General features: G+C 43.8%; 1 protein-coding gene across 1 annotated transcript in view; it reads left to right on the top strand.

Moving 5' to 3' along the window:
* The window catches only part of ZCCHC4 (zinc finger CCHC-type containing 4), a 47520-nt gene that overhangs the window by 12414 nt on the left and 14305 nt on the right, over positions 1–20801 (top strand). Inside the window, exons 6-8 of the mRNA XM_008140196.3 lie at positions 7226–7298; positions 10515–10665; positions 12122–12222. Of these exons, the coding sequence (XP_008138418.2) occupies positions 7226–7298; positions 10515–10665; positions 12122–12222 (325 nt within the window). The remainder of the gene's footprint in view (positions 1–7225; positions 7299–10514; positions 10666–12121; positions 12223–20801) is intronic.

The raw sequence follows: 20801 nt of genomic DNA, 5'->3' as shown, positions 1-20801 counted from the left end.
AAGGGCATGCTACCTGGGGAATAGTCAGACCCCAAGGCCGAGGATTAGCAAACAGAGAGCTTCAGAGTCAAATGGCTGCTGAAAGGTTGGGACAAATGGATTTGAGACTGGGGATCGTGCCTGCAACCTAGGCATGTGCCCTGACTAGGAATCTACTGGGGACTTCTTGGTTCATGGGTTGATGCTCAAACACTAAGCCACACTGGCAGGGCTGCATTTAAAATTTTTAAAACATAGAATCATAACTTAAAATCTTTTTTTTTTCACTTGCTGTATTTTAAGCATATTTTTAAAAAATTGAGATATATTTCACATACATTTTTAGTATTATTCACAAGGTTGTACAATCATCACCATTGTCTAATTCCAGAATATTTCCATCACCTTTGAAACAAACACTCTTCCTATAAGCAGTCTCTCTTCATTTCCCCCTTCCCTAACCCTTGGCCATCACTAATCTACTTTCTGTCTCTTCTCCACATTTCATATACATGGAATCACATAATATGTGACCTCTAGTGTCTGGCTTCTTTCACTTAGCATACTCTTTTCAAGGTTCCTCCATGTTGTAGTATGATCAGTACTTCATTCCTCTTTATGGCTGAATAATACTGTATTATATAGACATACCAAATTTTGTTTATCCACTCATCAGCTGATGGACATTTGGGTTGCTTTCACTTTTCAGCTATTATGAATAATGCTGCTATGAACACTTGTGGACAGTTTCTTGTGTGAATATACCTTCATATCTCTTGGGTACTGTATTAATTTACTAGGGATGCCATTACAGAATACAGTAGATTGGATGGCTTAAACAACAAACTTATTTTCTCATAGTTTTAGAGGCTGGAAGTCCAAGATGAAGTGTCAGTGGGTTTGGTTTCTTCTGAGGCCTCTCTTATCTTGCAGATGGCCGCCTTCTCACTGTCCTCACAATGGTCTTTTCTCTGTGTGTGCATATTTCTTCTTCTAGTAAGGACACCAGTCATATTCATTGGGGTCCACCCTAAGGATCTCATTTTAACTTTATCATTTCTTTAAAGGGCCTGCCTCTAAATACAGTTACAAATTGAAGTACTGGGGGTTAGGACTTTAACATAGGTATTTGGGGGGGACACCGTTGAGGCCATATCTACCTAGGAGTAGGATTGCTGGGTCATATGATAACTCTGTATTTAACTTATTGAGGAACTGCCAAACTGCCAAAACACAGGTAACTACATTTTATTGATGGTTAGTGATGGTAAGCATCTTTTCATGTGCTTATAGACTAGTTGTTTACCTGTTGAACAGGTAAACAGGTGCTTATAGACTAGTTGTTTACCTGTTGAATGTCTATTGAATCCTTTGCCCATTTTTAATTGGTTGTCTTTTTATTGTTGAATTGAAAAAGTTCTTAATATATTCTGGATACTAGACCCTTATCAGATTTATGATTTGCAAATAATTTCTCCCATTCTGTGGGTTGTCTTTCTACTTTTTTTTTTAATCGATTAAGGTATTACATATATGTCCTTATCCCCCCATTGCCTACCTCCCACCCTCTCTTTTTACTTTTGATGAAGTCCAGTTATTCTCTTTTTTCTTTGATTGCTTGTGTTTTAGGTATCATATCTAAGAAACTATTAACTAATACAAGGTCATGAATATTTATACCTGTTTTCTTCTTAGAGCTTTTTATTTTAGTTCTTATATTTAGATTTATTTTGAGTTAAATCTTCTATATGGAGTGAGGTAGGGATCCAACCTCATTCTTTTTGCATAGTTGCCTTTGCACCATTTGTTGAAATGATTACTTCTTCTCCCCTTGAATTATCTTGGTACCTTATTGAAAACCAAATGACCATAAATGCATGGGTTTATTTTTGGACTCTAAATTCTGGTCCACTAATCTGTGTCTATCCTTATGCTAGTCCCACACAATCTTGATTATTGTTGTTTTGTAGTAAGCTTTGAAATTAGGAAGTGTGAGTCTTCTAACTTTATTCTGTTTCAAGATTGTTTTTGCTATTTTGGGTTCCTTGCATTTTATATGAATTTTAGGATCAGCTTATAAATTTCTACAAAAAAATTAGCTGTGATTTTTTAATAGAGATTGCATTAAATTTGTAGATCAATTTGGAGAGTATTACCATCTTAATTGTCTTCCAGTTCGTAAACATGAGAGTCTTTCCATTTATTTAGGTCTTCTTTAATTTCTTTAAATTATATTTTTTAGTTTTCAGCAAATAGGTCTTGCACTTCCTTTGTTAAATTTACTCCTAAATATTTTGTTCTTTTTGTTGTTATTGAAAATTGTTTTATTAATTTCATTTTGTATTTTTCATTGCTATTGCCCTGATTTACTTTTTTTTTTTTAAATTGTGGCCCTAGCCAGTTTGGCTCAGTGGATAGAGTGTTGGACTGTGGACGAAAGGGTCCCGGGTTCAATTCTGGTCAAGGGCATGTACCTAGGTTGCAGGCTCCTCCCCAGACTGGGCCCTGGTCCGGGCGTTTGCTGGAGGCAGTCAATCTGTGTGTTTATCTCACATCGGTGTTTCTCTCTGTCTCTCCCTCTTTCTTCCACTCTCTCTAAAAATCAGTGGAAAAATATCCTTGGCTGAGGATTAAAAAAAAAAAAAAAAGATAAAAAATTGTGACAGACTATACATAGCATAAAATTTGTCATGTTAACCATTTTAAATATACAACAGTTCAGTAGTGTTAAGTAAGTGAAGTACATTTACATCATTGTGCAACCGTTCTCCAGAACTCTTTTCACCTTACCTGATTTACTTTTAATTTGAAAGATTTAAATGGCCCCTTAACTCTTTTGCCTTAAATGCCATATCTTACAATTGTACCTTTCTTGAGCGTGAAGTTGAAATCTCTTGGTTAGAGTAGGGCATAGGGGATGTGGATAAAGTTATTTTATAACTTATGGAATACACTGATACTTTTTTTTCATGTCTATAAACCTCTGTGTGTGTGTGTGTGTTGCAAACAAAAGCCCAATGTGTTGTGCTAAGATGTTATCCTAGCTTAGTTTCTTTGATCCCGTACTGTGTTACTGAGTCAATTCTTCAAAAGGTCAACATTGGGTGTTAAGAGAGAGCTGGTCTATTGAAACACAGGAGTAGCCAGAACGAATTCAGTCTGTTGCCTGTATTTACAGTATGGAATGCGTGGGTTGGTTTAGGTTTCTCACAGTTAAATCAGGAAAAACTCCCTGTGGGAGTGGAGTGGCAGTTGGCACTTTGACTTTGGTTTGTTGTTGCCCTACGGAAGGTCTGTCCAAGGCTGCAGAAAGCTGCCTCAACTCCAGCATTCTATGTAGATGTGCTGTAAATATCCTTTTCAGGGGTCTAAGATATGAAGTTCACATTTGCTAAGATGGATTTGTATATGCTCTAATTTTAGCGTGAAAGATGTGAAACTCTATTTGGCAAACTATCATCCAAATAAAGTTATATAAAAAAATGGATTTCTTGGGTTCATTTCATGAACTGATGTTATTCAGCTCTTGATTACATTTCCTGTGTGTAGAGTATGTTTCACACTTGGTAACTGACTCATTTAAAGAGAATGAATGGCCAAATTAAATGAATGTCCTTTTGAGCAGTTTTCAAGTGCATGCTTTCTGATTGGTTTTGTTTGCTTTATTCAGTGGAGAGAATAATGCTTTGTGGCCAATTTCATTTTAAGAGGGTAATGTTGAGTGATTGTTCATAATTTAAAATATGAATAATTATGCTCCCTTGTTTGTATTCGGTGAAACTTAGAGCTGAAATCTAGGCTTTTTTTTCTCTCTCTGGCCCTGCTCAGTGCTGCCTAGGAAGTTGTGGACAACTGTGCTGTGTTGAATTTTATGTAAATAAATTTTTCTTTTTTAATGAAAAAAGTGACTGTTGTGTCATTGTGAAGCAATAAAAAAATGGAGAGTCAGTAGAAATATATTTTTAAAGGGATTGTATTTTTTTTTTTTTTTGCTTATACAAAGCAATGCAAGAGAGAAGAAAACTCTCAAAAGATAGTTGACTCACAGCTCTACTAGTATTGACAAATATATATTAATTAAATAACTGATATATGTATATAGTTAGCTATTTGGAATTTAGTTAAATAGGAAGACATTTGTTTATTAGTGGTAATTGACATTTCCCCATAGTGTTTGGAATGTTCAGTAAGTTACAGTATATAACTTAAATATTTTTCAGTCACCCAAACCTTTTGTTTATTTCTTCAATGCAGATATACTAATAGTATCTTAAATAATATTAAGGGATAACATAATGAGAATGGTGAACGGCTGTTCTCCATCTCCATAGAAGAAGAAGAAATGGATTAGGTTACAGGAGGGGAGATTTTGTTTGGACATAAACATAATTCCCTAATATTAGGGACATGAAAGCATATTAGCTGGTGTTTATTAAAATAATGAGACCTGACATTTCAGTATATGCCATTTAGCAGGCACTGTGTTAAGCACTTTACATACATTATCTCATTTATTCTTACCAAGGCCTATGATGTGGAAACTACTGTGTTTCTCATTTTGTAGATGAAGAAACTGGGGCTCTGATAGGTGAAATACTTATTAAGGTTACACTGCTAATAGGGTTTGAAACCAGATCATCTAACTATAAAGTCTGCTTTTAACCACAGTATACGAAGAAGAGGATAAGCAAGGTTGCCCATTATAATACCCTGGACGGTGAGTCAGTTGTAGACAGTAATGGGTAACTGAGAATAGAGTAGAATAGAGTAGACAAAGTTGTTCTGCTGTCGTGATCTGGCTAAAGAAGTCGTAGAAGTAAGGATGTGTCCCTGATGTTTTTCATGCTTTCCACTATGCATTCCGTAGCAGGATGATGTGATTCATATGTGAATTGTTTATAACAAAATTGTCGAAGTTCAAGATCCTATTGAGATAAAAATGAGGTTTCTATAATATATGAAAAACTCAGAAATCAGCATGAAAGACATTAAGATCCATATACATAAATGGAGAAAAACAGAGACAGGCAGTACAAATACACTTAAGGAATGAGGAAACCTCAGTCTTATAAGAAACCAAATAAATGCAAATTTAAACCATTATGTTAGTTTGAATTTTGTCTACTAAATTAGCAAAAATTTATAAAGTTAATAACCAAAGTTGGTACTCTCATTCATTGCTGATGGTATTTTAAATTAGTGTGTTACACCTGAAACTAATATAATATTGTATGTCAACTGTAATTGCAAAAACATTTTTAATTAAAAAAAATAAAAATAAATTTTAAATAAAGTAGTATGTTAGAAAAATAAAGTGATTCATCCAACAAATAAATATCCCTCTTTCCCAGCATTAATTCAGTAAATATGAAATGCACATACTTTTTTTAATATATTGAAAAGCACCTATATATATAAAAGCCTAAGCGACCATTGCAACCGAACGGACGATGGAACAGGCTGCATGGGGCTACTAGGCCGGCAGGGGGATTAGTGAGGGGTGACCAAACAACTGAGCAGCAGGCTGCATGGGGAGACCAGGCCGGCCAGGGGGGTTAGTGAGGGGCGACCAAACGACCAAGCAGCAGGCTGCGTGGGGTGACCAGGCCTGCAGGGGGGACAGTAAGGGACAGTCAGGCTGGCGGGGGGCAGTTAGGGGTGACCAGGATGGCGGGGGGGGGGGCAGTTGGGAGCGACCAGGCCAGCATGGGGGGCAGTAAGGGGCAACCAGGCTGGCGGGGGGGGGGCAGTTAGGGGCAACCAGGCTGTGGGGGAGGGGCAGTTAGGGGTGACCAGGCTGGAGGGGGGGGCAGCAAGGGGGGAAGTTGGGGGTGACCAGGCCAGCAGTGGGGGGGAAGTTAGGGGTGATCAGGCAGGGAGGCAGGTGAGCAGTTAGGAGCCAGTGGTCCTGGATTGTGAGAGGGATGTCCGACTGCCAGTTTAGGCCCAATCCCGATCCCCAGGATCAGGCCTAAACCAGCAGTCGGACATCCCCTGAGGGGTCCTGGATTGGAGAGGGTGCAGGCTGGGCTGAGGGGACCCCTCCCCCCCCCCCGCTGTGCATGAATTTCGTGCACTGGGCCTCTAGTCCTATATAATAATCCTATATAATAAAAGGCTAATATGCAAATCTACCGAACGGCCGAACAACTGGTCGCTATGATGCGCACTGACCACCAGAGGGCAGACGCTCATCCCAGGAGCTGCCCCCTGGTGGTCAGAGTGCTCCCACAGGGAGAGCGCTGCTCAGCCAGAAGCCCTGAGCTGGGCTCACGGCTGGCGAGCACAGCAGCAGTGGTGGGAGCCTCTCCTGCCTCTGCAGCAGCACTGGGCCTCTAGTATTTTATAAAGCTAATCTGCAACAGACAAGAAAAACTTTGCATTAAATACTTTTTTGTGTGAATTACAGAAGAAATTATAGTAATAGCTGTTGAGCAGAAATGTTGATTCAGTATTTTCCTTAGTTATTAACTATGAGTGTTCCATAGTTTTAGCACTGATATATTAAACTTGGGAACATAATTTATGTTTTTTGTTCATCATCCACTGTTACCAACTAAGATTTGGAGAAAGTATTCTTTTTTTTTTTTCCCTCTTAAATACGAATTTTCTTCTAGCCAGTTTGGCTCAGTGGATAGGGTACCAGGTTCAATTCCGGTCAAGGGCACATACCGGATTGCTGTCTCGGTCCCCAGTAGGGGGCGTGCAGAAGGCAGCCGATCAATGATTCTCTCTCATCATTGATGTTTCTCTCTCTCTCTCTCTCTTTCCTCTCTGAAATCAATAAAAAATATACTTAAAAAACCCCACAAAACCCACTAATTTTATTTTTTTTAATTTTTAAGTTTTTTAAAATTTTTTAGTCCTCACCTGAGGATATTTTTCCATTGATTTTTAAAGAGATGGGGAGAGGGAAAGAGAAATATCAGTGTGAGAAAAACACATAGATTGGTTGCCTTCTGCATGAGCCAGGACCGGGGCTGGGCCAGGGAGGATCCTGCAACCAAGGTATGTGCCCTTGACCAGAATTGAACCCGGGACCCTTCGGTACGCAGGCCAATGCTCTATCCACTGAGCCAAACCGGCTAGGGCTGGGAAAGCATTCTTTATTTCAGAACACTTGAAGTATGATGAAATTGATTTTATTAAAGGTGTGATTTCACAGTTTTAAAATTTAGTTTATATTTATTTATTGTATAACTATGACTGGACAAGTAACTCCAGTAATAAGCAAATTATTTTACAGGTATTCGCAGTTTTATATGGAAGATAGCTTTTGCCATTATAACATGTTTAACCATCACTTCTTTGATGGCGAGGTAAGAATTATAAACATTATCTCTTTCTTCTCTTGTGAAGAATAAATTCAAGAGTATCTCCTTTGTTATTTTTCTAAAGTCCCTTAAGATCAAGGGACTTTATGTGGCTGTTCCACCATTTACTCATAGAGGTATTTTATTCATTAACTGAGAAGATATTGAGCATCTAGAAGTGATCAAATTATTTCTCTTTCATGACTTTTCACTTTTTGGGTAAAGATCCACTTTCTTACCAAGGCCCACATGGCTTTGTGTGGTCTGAGCCCTGCCACGCTTCAGCCCCTCCTCTCCCTGCTCCTGCTTGGCTCTTTGTGTTCATCTCGAACTTTCATCTGGAACTGGCCTTTCCACCACAGGGCCTTTTGCCCATGCTATGCCCTCTGCCTTCTACTCTCTGTTTGTCTCATTAACTTTACCTCATTCTTCAGAGCTCTGTTCCAAGTCACTTTCTCCAGCCTCCCCTGAGCCCCAGACAAGGTCAAGTTCTTCGTGGAGTTACGATACTATAATTAAACTAGAGGCTTGATGCACGAAATTCGTGCAAGGGACTTGGCCCCGTTGCACCTGGGCCCCCGCCTACTGCGGCTTTGTCCAGAGGAAGGATGTCCGGAAGGATGTCCGGTCTAATTAGCATATTACGCTTTTGTTATTATAGATAGTTGTGTAGTTAGTTGTTTGGTGTCTGCCTCCCTGGTAAATTTCTTGTCCCAGTTAAGGGGATTTATGGTTTTATTAGATTACTCCTTTAAAACTAATGTCTGATAAAGATGTGTCAACATAGGTCCATCACTTCTAACAAATGTACCCCTCTGGTGGGCAATGTTAATGGGGAGGCTTTGCATGTGGGGCCAGGGGCATTTGGGATATTTCTGTATCTTCTCAATTTTGCTGTGAACCTAAAACTACTCTAAAAAAATAGTCTTAATAAAAAAGTAGTGGCTAAAAGGAAACTTCTTTCAATATGATGTTAATAACGTCACTGTGAATAAACAACACAGCAGAGCTGATACTTCCACTCCTAGTTTGAGCTCTTTGTCAGTCTTATTACAAAATAAAAATCACAACCAACCAGTAGTCACACCTGCCAGGAGGTTTTGATTGGAATTATCAAGATCTCTTGAAGCGTATCTGTGTGTGTGTGTGTGTGTGTCACTTTTTAAAGATAGTGAACCATGCTAAAGTATTTATTGTGCTTTAAGATATAGCTAATGATAGAATGAAAACCAAGCAAGACTAAAAAACCAAGCATTTAGAAAATGAAAACAGATTCTGAATTGTTGGTTGGGATTGAAAATGAGTCTCCTGATTTAGTAAGGATAGCCAGTGACGCACACCTTCCTTCAGGATCAGTTGGGCATTGGGATATCTATTTTTCAGCTATTTATTTCTCTCCCTCTCCCTTCCTTTCTGAAATCAATAAAAAAAAATTCACTTTTTTTCAAATATTTATTTATTTATTTTTTATATATATTTTTATTGATTTTAGAGAGGAAGGGAGAGGGAGAAAGAGATAGAAACATAAATGATGAGAGAGAATCATTGATTGGCTGCCTCCTGCATGCCCCCTACTGGGGAGTGAGCCCATAACTGGGGCTTGTGCCCTTGACCGGAATCGAACCTGGGACCCTTCAGTGTCCAGGCTGACGCTCTATGCACTGAGCAAGACCAGCTAGGGTAATAAAAATATATTTAAAAAAATAAATGAGAGCCAAAACCGGTTTGGCTCAGTGGATAGAGCGTTGGCCTGCGGACTCAAGGGTCCCAGGTTCGATTCTGGTCAAGGGCATGTACCTTGGTTGCGGGCACATCCCCAGTAGGGGGTGTGCAAGAGGCAGCTGATCGATGTTTCTCTCTCATCGATGTTTCTAGCTCTCTATCCCTCTCTCTTCCTCTCTGTAAAAAATCAATAAAATATATTTTAAAAAAATAAATAAATGAGAGTTTTTAGTGATAACTGAGATGAAGAAAAGTGTTAGGTTACTGTCAACATTGGTGGCATAAGTGAGCATCAGTTTCCATAGGTGTCAACATTAGGACCTCAGCAACTCTTGAAAGGACATTACAGCCTAGATTCTTACCTGGAAGGATATGCTTAATGTTTTTTAAATTTGGTTAAGAGTTTAGGCCTAGTTTACTTGTTTATTTTCTTTTTTCTGCTTTTAACTAAGGAATTTGAAGATTTTCCAATAACATCATCCGTATTTTAGGTCCTGTTCTTTGTCGGCAGGTTAAGAAAGTACCAGGCAGCGCTTGAAAAATGGTTAACCTTCTTGATACACTATCCTTTGCTGTAGGACTGTCATTTGGAGGTTAACAGTGACTCTCCTAGGGGAAAAGGGATTAGGATAGGGTGCTTTTTCCTCTCATCAGTTGGGATTTAGTAGTAGAACAATATATATTTTAAAGTACAGATAGGCTTATTAAAGTTTAACATACCACTCAACTTTAAAATCATATGCCACTCAGAATATTGTTAAGTGTTGATTTGCTTTTATAGATGAGTACGTACTTGAAAACTATTACAAAGTCAGTTGACTGGAGTTATTATTATAGATGTATCTCTTATAACATCTCCCAAAACAACAACAACAAAAAAGATAAATATTTTAGACAGCAGTTATGTTAAGTTTGCAATTACTAAAAACACTTGAACCAGTTTGTTGGGAAAATGTGTTACTAGCATGGTCTCATGGCCTGGATTCCCATTGTTGCTTGTGACCCTTCATTTATTTACTTACTGTGCATGTTCTCAAACCCCTGTGTGTTTCACTGGTCATTGTAGCTCTTAGTAAATTGAACGCACGGTGGTGGGCAGACCAGATAGGAAAGAAATGTGCCTTGTCTTTGTGTTTCCAGTGTTCGGCACAGTCCCTGCTTCTGTTTATTGAATTTAGAGTTTTAGATAGTTTTTCATGGGTAATGAGTTTCTCTCTTTTAGGTTACTAAATTTAGGTTTTTAATTTAACCATTTGAAATGTGTAGTCCTCTGATAGTGATGGTATTTGAATTTGCAATTTTAAAAACGTGCTTATCAAGAAACCCAAAGATAAAATCTCACAGGGGCTGAATGAGGGAGGCTTGAGGGTGTCAGGGAGGGACTCTGGGGTGGCAGGTGGGTGAAATTTCAGTACCAAGAGTGAGACGGAGCCCAGTGCATTCTCCTCCAAATAGGACGAAGTGCCTCCCTAATTTAGAAATGAATGTGTATTTTTCCAGGCTGCCCTTGAAGTATGCAGAACATTTTTACAGGAAGATAAAGGTGAAGGAGTCATTATGGTGACAGACCCTCCTTTTGGTGGCTTGGTTGAACCTCTGGCTGTTACATTCAAGAAGTTAATTGCTATGTGGAAAAAAGGTCAAAGTCAAGGTGTGTAATTTATTACTTACTTCAAAGTAAACATGTACCTGCGTATTTACTTTCTGTCAAATCAGATCTTGGTGAATCAGAGCACTAAAATATATATATGCCTTTGTTTCTGGTCTTTTTTAAAAGCAGGCTTATTTGATAATGTGGCATATTTTATCATCATGATACACTTTGTATTGTCCTAATCATGTGTTTTTAAAATGGCTTGTAGATAATTTTGTTCTTATGGGCATAAAGGGACATGAAGGATAGCAGTAAATTGTCTTTTTTCCCCCCAGTAAATACAGGTATGGGCAGAAGTAGGTTTATAGTCGTTTATATGGAAAATAATGCTAAAATAAATAAGTAATACTACAAAAATAAACTGTGATTGTGTACTCACAACTACTTTTGCCCACCCTGTATTTACTGAAGGGCCATGAACCAGGTGCTAGAAATAGAGTCATGACCAAGTCAGCCACATAGCTCTGCCCTCATGCACCTTACATTCCCTGCTCCTAAAGTCTCACCCAGGACTCTGAGATGGCGCCCATCTCTGGCCCAAAGTGCTAAGTCATGCCTAGATTTGGGGGGGAAAGTCAGACACCCAGGGGCCTGACAGTGGTTATCCGTGACACACATACCTGGTCCTAGCAGTGGAGGAATGGCTGAGGGTTATTTTTCAGTTTCAGGTGGCTTAGGACTTCCAAGTATTTTGTACAATGATCTAATTAGTTTGTACAATAATTTTTTAGTTTCCAGCTTACAAGTTGATAAATTGTAAGAGCGTTAGGAGTTTGTGATCAAGTTTCTCAGTCAATTGTGCTACATAAATAGTGTGCTTTGGGGGACAGAAAGCAAACGAAATCTAAAATATGACTCAGAGTGTTAAGTATTCCATTTGTTTTCAGTTCCTAAGTCACTTATCAGAGTGTATAAAGTCTGTATTATTGGGGAAGCAATAAAGAGCTTTGTGGGCTTGAATTCCAATCTGCCACTTATCAGCTGCGTGGACTTGAACCAATGACTTAAATCTTGTGGCTTTATTTTCTTCTTCTGTGAAATGGGATTATTAATATCTAACTCTAGAGGTTATTATACGGAGACAATATATAGAAAGTACCTAGCATTGTGTTCAGCCTATATATAATAGCTGTGGTCCTACCTTTCATAAAAATTAATTTTATATTCCACTTTTTTTGTAACATCTCTACCTTTACATATACTATTGTGATATGCTTGTTAGGATTGCTTCATACGTGTAGCTGTGTTTAGATATAGGAGAAGGTTTCCATTGCCTTTGTGAGCGGTCTGACTGTACATGGTGCTCTGGTAGACAGTCCTTCCTCTTGTATGATTGAACTGTATTGAATGATTGTAGTTCCTTCTGATACCAGAAGCTTTTCAGTTATAGCTATTATATTTTTTCTTTAATATCAATTCTTATTTTCTTTCTCCTTTTTTTGTGATCCATTAGATAACAGTCACAAAGAACTACCTATTTTCTGGATTTTTCCCTATTTTTTTGAATCCCGAATTTGTCAGTTTTTTCCAAGCTTCCGCATGCTGGACTACCAGGTATAGTAAATATTCTGTCTTCTGGCATGATTGGAGAGTGTATTTTCAGCTTAAATAGTTACCCTGATAAGACTATTCATTGGTTTTAGTAAATAAAATACTGTGAATTGTGTGAAATACAAATCCAGTGGTATCTAAGTGTCTGTTGACCCTAGGGTGCTTATTTAAAATATGGATTTTCAGGTAGCAAAATAAACCTGCTAAAGCAATATCAGAGGGTGGAGCCCCACAAAAAACAAAACAAAACAAAACATTTTACTAAGCTTCAGGTGGTTCTGAAGTGCAACTGGGTTTTAAACCAGCTAACCCAATCTTTTATCATTACCGGAAGATTTCATAGCACCCCATGATCATCATAATGCAGTGGCTTTTTTCTGGTTAGAGGTTATGGAGAAGTAAGTAGCTTCTTCTGGTCTGTAGTCTGCCGTGAACACTCCATTGTGCAACTGCAAGGTTGTCGGGATGTCTAAGGGGAGAGGTATGCCTGAGGTCGTGGGGCATCAGAGAGCAGAGATGCTGAGGTCTGTTTGTGAGTGAATGTGCAGATTCAGGGAGGAATTGGTTAGACCTCCTTCACATCTCTGCCCAAGGCCCTGGGAACCTGTCTTAGGTGAGAATAGAGGCCAGAGGCCTTGGTAGCGCCACCCTCCCCTCAACCTGGTCTTCTGCCTTAATGTCCATTTTCCTGTGTTCATGTCCTTGAGTTCTGAAGTGAACCCATTGTCACCACTGGTATGTGAGGTCACCCAGTGGGCACTGCTTCCTCTTTGGTAATGATCTTTTTCTTTTTTAATTTATTTAATTTTTATAGATTTCAGAGAGAGGAGAGGGGGAGAGAGAAGAAACATCAATGATGAGAGAGAATCATTGATTGGCTGCCTCCTATTGGGGATCAAGCCCACAACCCAGGCATGTGACCTGACCGGGAATCAAACCATGACCTCCTGGTTCATGGGTCAATGCTCAACCACTGAGCCATACCGGCTAGGCTATAATATTTTTCTATTTGAGTTTTCTGAGCAATTGATTATCCTCTAATTAAGGCTTTTCTCCCTATAATTGTAAATGTCTTCACTAGTTATTCCAAGCTAGCAGTAGGTTCTAATCTTTCTAGTCTTGAAGACATACCATTACAAAAATTATGTAGAAGTTCTGAAAGGAGTAGTGTTACTAAAAACGAGGACACAGATCCTACCTGTGATTTCACCCCAAATAGGAAATATAATTTTGAAGTATTCACTTCCAGTCTCTTTTAAAAGCAGTTTACATATTTGTAATCATAACAGATGAATTTGAATTTTGTTTTCTTCACTGTCTTATATAAATGTACATTTTAAAATGTAGCTACGTAATTTTTATGCTTTTAATAACTTGAAATTATTTCATTGACAGGCTGTGTTATCATTCTCTTCTTTTTGGACTTAGAGGTTGCTTCTACTTTTAAGGTGCTATAAATAACCCTTCCATTGACATCTTTTATTCATATAATTTTCTCCCATATTTTACATAACTTCCTTAGAATTCCAAAAGTAAAATGGAATTCTAAAAATTACATTATTAAATTTAATAGACATTTTGATGACTATTGGACCATATTAACTGGTTCCTTTCCAAAAGTGTATAACACAAGCCATTTTAACCTTGACTTTTTGAGCTCTGCTACAGACAAAATGCACATCACAATTCTCCTCAGAGGTGGTTTTCTTTCCATTTTAGGGCACCTAGTTTTCTGTTTCTTGTCTGAGGGATGCTTCTAATATTGACATTTACAATGCAGAGATAGCTGATATATCCTGAAAATGTTAACTAATTAAACTAGTTCCTGTTTCCAGGAACACCTGCTGCCTTCCACAGTGAATCATTATCTAGTACAATGCTTGGCACATAGTAGGTGCCCTACATGCTGAATAAAAAATGAATGAAAAAGTTAGCATGAACTCTGGATTCGAAAAGGAATTGAGTTTTAATCCTGGTTCTGCCAGTCGCTAGCAAGGCGCATGTTATCTAACTCTCTGATGTTCATCTTACCTGATAAATAAGGATAGTAATATTCTATCTGTCTCATAAGGTCTTATGAATTATATGAGATCAGACATCAAAAAGGCTTAGCCTAGGCCCTAAAACAGAGCAAATGTAAAGGTTATTGCTATCAGCATTGTCGGAACCATCACTGTCATTGTCGTAGCCAGCACTATATCGTCATCATTCAGATAGTCCCAACAAGGTGGGGGTAAAACTCTCTTCAGGTTCTCTTTTGTACAGTCTCTGAGACATTAAAATTGCAAAATACAGGTTTCTCAGAAAACTGTTCCATCTATTGTGGATAAGAGTTTGAAATGATGAGGAGGTAAAGGCAGATCCAGAATAAAGTGATGAGAAAAGTTAATGTACAGTAACCCATTATCGTTGTTTAGACAGCCTGTGTAACTAGGAAAGATCTTTTGGAAATACTGGAGTTTAGTTTTTTTTTTTTTTAATTTCTTTATTGATTAAGGTTTCACATATTTGTCCTCATCCCCCCATTCCCATCCCACCCCTCTCCCCACGTATGCCCCAATCCCCTGTTGAACTTAACCGTTGGATAGGCTTATATGCATGCATACAGGTCCTTTGGTTGAACTCTCCCCCTCCCCCCACCCTCCCCCTACCCTCCCCTATCCTCCCTCTGAGGCCCGATAGTCCGATCGATGCCTCCTTGCTTCTGGTTCTGTTCTTGTTCCTCAGTCTATGTTGTTCCTCATTTCCTCTAGATGAACGAGATCAAATGTCACTAGATATATACTAATAAGAACTGAATGTGAGACGAGCAATAATATTTATGCTGACAGGCAAATGAATCAATCTGTAGCGAGCTTCCCCCTGGACCAACAGTTCTTTTGAGACCCAATTTCGATGTCCATTAGTTCCTTATGTGTACATGTCAGCACTGACCCCTCAGCTCTGGATGGTGGACAAATGGTGGTAATGGAGGTCTGACTCCCTCTGGTTTGGTCTCGGCCGATCCCAGGGGCACGGCGTCACCTGGACTAAGGGGCACGTGGCCTCACCCATACCCAAGGGGCGCGTGGTCTCACCCGGGCCTGGGACCCAGCCTCACCCGGGTGGATCCAGGGGCGCACGGCCTCACCCGGACCCAGGATCTGGCTTCACCTGTACCCATGGACGCTTGGCCTCTCCCAGACCCAGGGGCACGTGGCCTCACCCGGGCTTAGTTGCACAAGGCCTCACCTGGATCCAGGGACACATGGTCTCTCCCGGACCCAGGGACGCTTGGCCTCTCCCAGACCCAGGGCCACTTGGGCTCACCCGGGCCTAGGTGCACGAGGGCTCACCCGGATCCAGGGACACATGGTCTCACCCGGACCCAGGGACGCTTGGCCACTCCCAGACCCAGGGCCACTTGGGCTCACCCGGGCCTAGGGGCACGAGGCCTCACCCGGATTCAGGGACACATGGTCTCACCCGGACCCAGGGACGCTTGGCCTCTCCCAGACCCAGGGCCACTTGGGCTCACCCGGGCCTAGGTGCACGAGGCCTCACCCGGATCCAGGGACACATGGTCTCACCCGGACCCAGGGACGCTTGGCCTCTCCCAGACCCAGGGCCACTTGGGCTCACCCGGGCCTAGGTGCACGAGGCCTCACCCGGATCCAGGGACACATGGTCTCACCCAGACCCAGAAACGTTTGGCCACTCCCAGACCCAGGGCCACTTGGGCTCACCCGGGCCTAGGTGCATGAGGCCTCACCCAGATCCAGGGACGCATGGTCTCACCCGGACCCAGGGACGCTTGGCCTCTCCCAGACCCAGGGCCACTTGGGCTCACCCGGGCCTAGGTGCACGAGGCCTCACCCGGATCCTGGGACACATGGTCTCACCCGGACCCAGGGATGCTTGGCCTCTCCCAGACCCAGGGCCACTTGGGCTCACCCGGGCCTAGGTGAACGAGGCCTCACCCGGATCCAGGGACACATGGTCTCACCCGGACCCAGGGACGCTTGGCCTCTCCCCGACCCAGGGCCACTTGGGCTCACCCGGGCCTAGGTGCACGATGCCTCACCCGGATCCAGGGACACATGGTCTCACCCGGACCCAGGGATGCTTGGCCTCTCCCAGACCCAGGGCCACTTGGGCTCACCCGGGCCTAGGTGCACGAGGGCTCACCCGGATCCTGGGACACATGGTCTCACCCGGACCCAGGGATGCTTGGCCTCTCCCAGACCCAGGGCCACTTGGGCTCACCCGGGCCTAGGTGCACGAGGCCTCACCCGGATCCAGGGACACATGGTCTCACCCGGACCCAGGGACGCTTGGCCTCTCCCCGACCCAGGGCCACTTGGGCTCACCCGGGCCTATGTGCACGCAGCCTCACCCGGATCCAGGGACACATGGTCTCGCCTGGACCCAGGGGTGTGTGGGCTCTCCCAGACCCAGGGGCGCTTGGCCTCGCCCGGGCACAGGATCCAGCGTCATCCGGGTCCAGGGGCACTTGGTCTCACCCGGACCCGGAGTCCGGCCTCACCTGGACCCAGGGGCATGTGGCCTCACCTAGACCCAGGGACGTGAGGCCTCACTTATACCCAGAGGCGTGTGACCACACCCGAGTCCAGAGGCGCGCAACCCCGCCCGCACCCGGGTCTCAGCGGGGCCCCGTCTTCCCGATCCCAATTCCTGCCGGTCAATCCCCCCTCAGCAATTCCCCTGGCCATCCTTCCAGAGCTCCAGTATGGCTGCTGCAGAACTCGTCGGGCGGCGGCTCGGCGAAGCTCCGGTGCACCCGGTGCATGGCGGTGGGCCAGTCTGGCGTCGCTGCGTCGGCCCTTGGGTCTGCATCGGTGGCCGATCGCCGAGCATGCGCACCTGGCCGCTTCCGGGGCGTTGAGATTCTTGACGGACTCGGAGGTCAGCAAGCGCGGAGTCTCCCACCCCATGTCTCATAGGGGCTCGTCTGTCCGTGCTTGGCTGCCAGTGGAGCCGTCCCCTCAGCCGGAGACCGCCGGGGGAACTGCGCCGAGCACGTTCCAGGCCGCTGTTGTATCGCCTGAGCCATAGTTCTTTTGTGTCGCCTGAGCTGTAGTTCTTAAAGTGTGGTCTTTGGGTCGCCGGCATCAGCATCATCCCACATACCCCTCTTTTATTCTAGTTGTAGAGCATCTACTCAGCCAGCCCTATGGTGGTCTTGGATGGTGTCTGCTCTGCTCTCTTGTCGTAGTCTCAAAGTTGTTGTGGTAGGCAACAATCAGGCTTCCGCCCTATGCCTCCATCTTGGTCCTCCTTTGTATAGTTAAGTCTTGATTGTTGTTGGTGTCATTGGGGGGGCTCTCTTTGTCTATAAAGGAAGAGTTGCTGTGCAGGAGACACGTTTATGGGCCGGGTCTTGGTGCAGCAAAGCTTTGGCGCTCACTGAATATTCCCGTTGAATGTGTCCCTTATGCACGTGGTTGAAATCTGGTGTCATCTCCCACAGACCACTAGATGCCCTCGTTTCTGGGTCTCCAATGGGGTGTAGATCAGCTACTGCCTTAGGCACTCAGCAAGGATTACAGCAAAAACTGTAGTTTCTTCCTCCTGTCTGAGTGGCCCTGGAGCAGTCCGACTAGAACAGCAGATCATCTGGTCCGCTGCCAGAGGGCAGGCCACCCACATGCATAAGCCGTTGCTTGGGGCGCAGGTGTGCCTGCAAGACTTGCGGGGCAGGTCTTCAAAACATGCGGGGCGGGTCCCAGGGCGGGGCGGGGTCTCAGGGCGCCAACAGGCCATGGTGCAGCGAGCCTCGATGGCTGTGAGTCTGGTCCTTCTGCCTTCCATGTATCTAAGTCCCCTCGTTCCGCACTCCAGCGCAGCAAACACTGATTGCTGGGCGCACCTCTGCAAGAGTCCCGCCTCTCCCCGCAGGCATCTGGGTCTCCCGGGTTTCGCCAGAAGATGGGTTTCAGGGTGATGGAGAGCTAATCTCCCTTAGGTTTGGAACAAAAGCCCCTTTCCCCCGCCACCAGCCAGACCCACGCACCTCCACACCTCATCCCCTCCGATTTCGCTGGGTGCGAGGCAACAGAACAGCCTTTAACCTCCGCCGCCATCTTTTTCAAACTTCTCAATTTGTACTTCTTAATCCCTTCATTTCAGTCAACTCTACTGAAGTCTAGCGCCGCCGGGAGGTGCACGGAAAGGGCGCCCGGGCCTCCGTCCGGTGCGCGGTGCGCGCGTCCCGCGGAACCAGGCGCGCGAGGGCTGCGCGGCTGGGACGGGCGCTGGGCGGCCGCCGAGCTCCAGGCACCGCCATCACCACGTTCCGGACGTCGCCGCCGCGGCGTCCCCCCAATTTATACTTTTTAATCCCTTGAATTCAGTCAACTCTACTGAAGTCTAGCGCCGCCGGGAGGTGCACGGAAAGGGCGCCCGGGCCTCCGTCCGGTGCGCGGTGCGCGCGTCCCGCGGAACCAGGCGCGCGAGGGCTGCGCGGCTGGGACGGGCGCTGGGCGGCCGCCGAGCTCCAGGCACCGCCATCACCGTGTTCCGGACGTCGCCGCCGCGGCGTCCCCCCAATTTATACTTTTTAATCCCTTGAATTCAGTCAACTCTACTGAAGTCTAGCGCCGCCGGGAGGTGCACGGAGAGGGCGCCCGGGCCTCCGTCCGGTGTGTGGGGCGCGCGGCCCGCGGCACCAGGCGCGCGGGGGCTGCGCGGCGGGGACGGGTGCTGGGAGGCCGCCGGGCTCCGGGCGCCGCCGCTGCGGCGGCGTCCCCAGCGTCCCGGGCCGGGCGGCCTGCGGGGGCGGCGGAGTTGCGAAAGTGAGTGAGTTTCCCAGGGTTTCGCCCGGAATGGGGTTCAGTGCAATCGGAGCCGGCGCTCAGCGCACTCCGGAGCCTTTATCTCCTTCCTGCCAGTGAACTCCGGCCAGGTCATCAGCCGCCCCCTCCTCTCCGGTTCCATCCTCCCCGCAGGCGTGTGTGCTCGTGTCTCCGCCCGTTTCTCCATACCTCAGGCTTTTACGGCTTCCCCGACTGTCCCCGTGGCCTTCTCCTTCCCCCCAGCTGTGGGCATTTCAGTCCACCAACTTTTCTGTGGTTCTGGACGATGTCCGTTCTGACCTCTAGTTGTATTTTTGAAATTGTTGTGCCCGGCTGCAGGTTAGGTGTTTAACCTATGCCGCCATCTTGGTTTCTCTCTGGAGTTTAGTTTTGAGAAATAGTTTCAAGATCCAAGGTTATTGGATATAATTTTGTAACTCATTGTATTAGTGAAATAGGTTCTAATTAGGTCATGTATATTGGACAGGGTGAAAAGCAGTCTTTTCAATAAAGAGAAAGCCAACTTTTTAAGAGAAAATTTAGAGTAGTATTTATAAAACAAAACACATATTTTTTATAATGTCTACTAAAATAAGACTACTGCCCATGACATGCTCAGTTGGAGAAACTGATTTCACCATATCTTCTAGTGCAGCGATTTCAGCCTCATGACACACATAAACTAATTACTAAAATTTTGCAGCACACCAAAAAATACATCACATTTTTTGCCAATCTGACAAAAAAAATATAGGTTTAATTTTTATTCATTCACACCAGGCAGCTATTGTTGTGTTGGCAGTTGTCAACACAACACTTTTTAAAAGGACAATCTAAGGGAAAAGACGTCAGTGCCCCTGACTAAATAGTCAGGCATCGCATGCTTTAAAAATTCTTGTGGCACAGTGGTTGAAAATCTCTGTCCTGGCCCTAGGCATTTTGGCTCAGTGGATAGAGCTTCGGCCTGCAGACTGAAGGGTCCCAGGTTTGACTCTGGTCAAGGGCACATACCTCGGTTTCAGGCTCCTCCCCAGCGACCATTCGATGTGTTTCTCTAACACTGATATTTCTCTCTGTCTTTCCCTCTCTCTTCCACTCTCTCTAAAAATCAATGGAAAAATATCCTTAAGTGAGGATTAAAAAAGAAAAGAAAGTCTCTGTCCTGGTGGATTTAACCATTTTTGTTGTACCTCCCCTTTCATGATTTTTCTACCTTTGTTTTTGAAAACGTATCTGGACTTATCATCATCATCATCATCATCATCCTTTCTGGGCCTTTTACTTTCTTTTCTTTCTTTTGTTACTTCACCCTCATTTTGTGGTAATTCTTTTTCGTTTGTGTTAGCCACCTTTATCAAATACAAATTTAGAAGCCTCCTCTCCTCCTTCCCAGACTTTTCCCAGAGACCCTGATTAGGCCTTCTTCCTGATGTTGCCGGAGATGATTATAAGCCCTCAAACCACAATGCAGTAAAAAACCCCAAATCACTGCATCTTTTTCTAAGATACTTTTCAGGTGAGAGGAAGGCGGAGATGCTGCACATCTTCATAAAATATAAATTACGTAGACTCTTCTATGAGAAAGCACTTGATGAGTGCAGAATAAAATAGTTATCAAAGACCTAGGAAACGGAGTGCTTTATTAAGGGAAGATTAAAGAGGAAGGATGTGATAATGAAAAGAAATTCTGATTTAGTCAGAAGTTTGATTTCTAGCGCTGCCTTTTAGAGGCTGTTTAGTCTTGGGAGAAGTCACTTTATCTTTCCAGGTCTCTGTTTCCTAACCTAC

Source organism: Eptesicus fuscus, chromosome 2, assembly GCF_027574615.1.
Source record: "Eptesicus fuscus isolate TK198812 chromosome 2, DD_ASM_mEF_20220401, whole genome shotgun sequence".
NCBI classification, from domain to species: domain Eukaryota; kingdom Metazoa; phylum Chordata; class Mammalia; order Chiroptera; family Vespertilionidae; genus Eptesicus; species Eptesicus fuscus.
The sequence above is the reverse complement of the archived record's forward strand: the minus strand, read 5'-3'. Positions and strand labels throughout refer to the sequence as shown.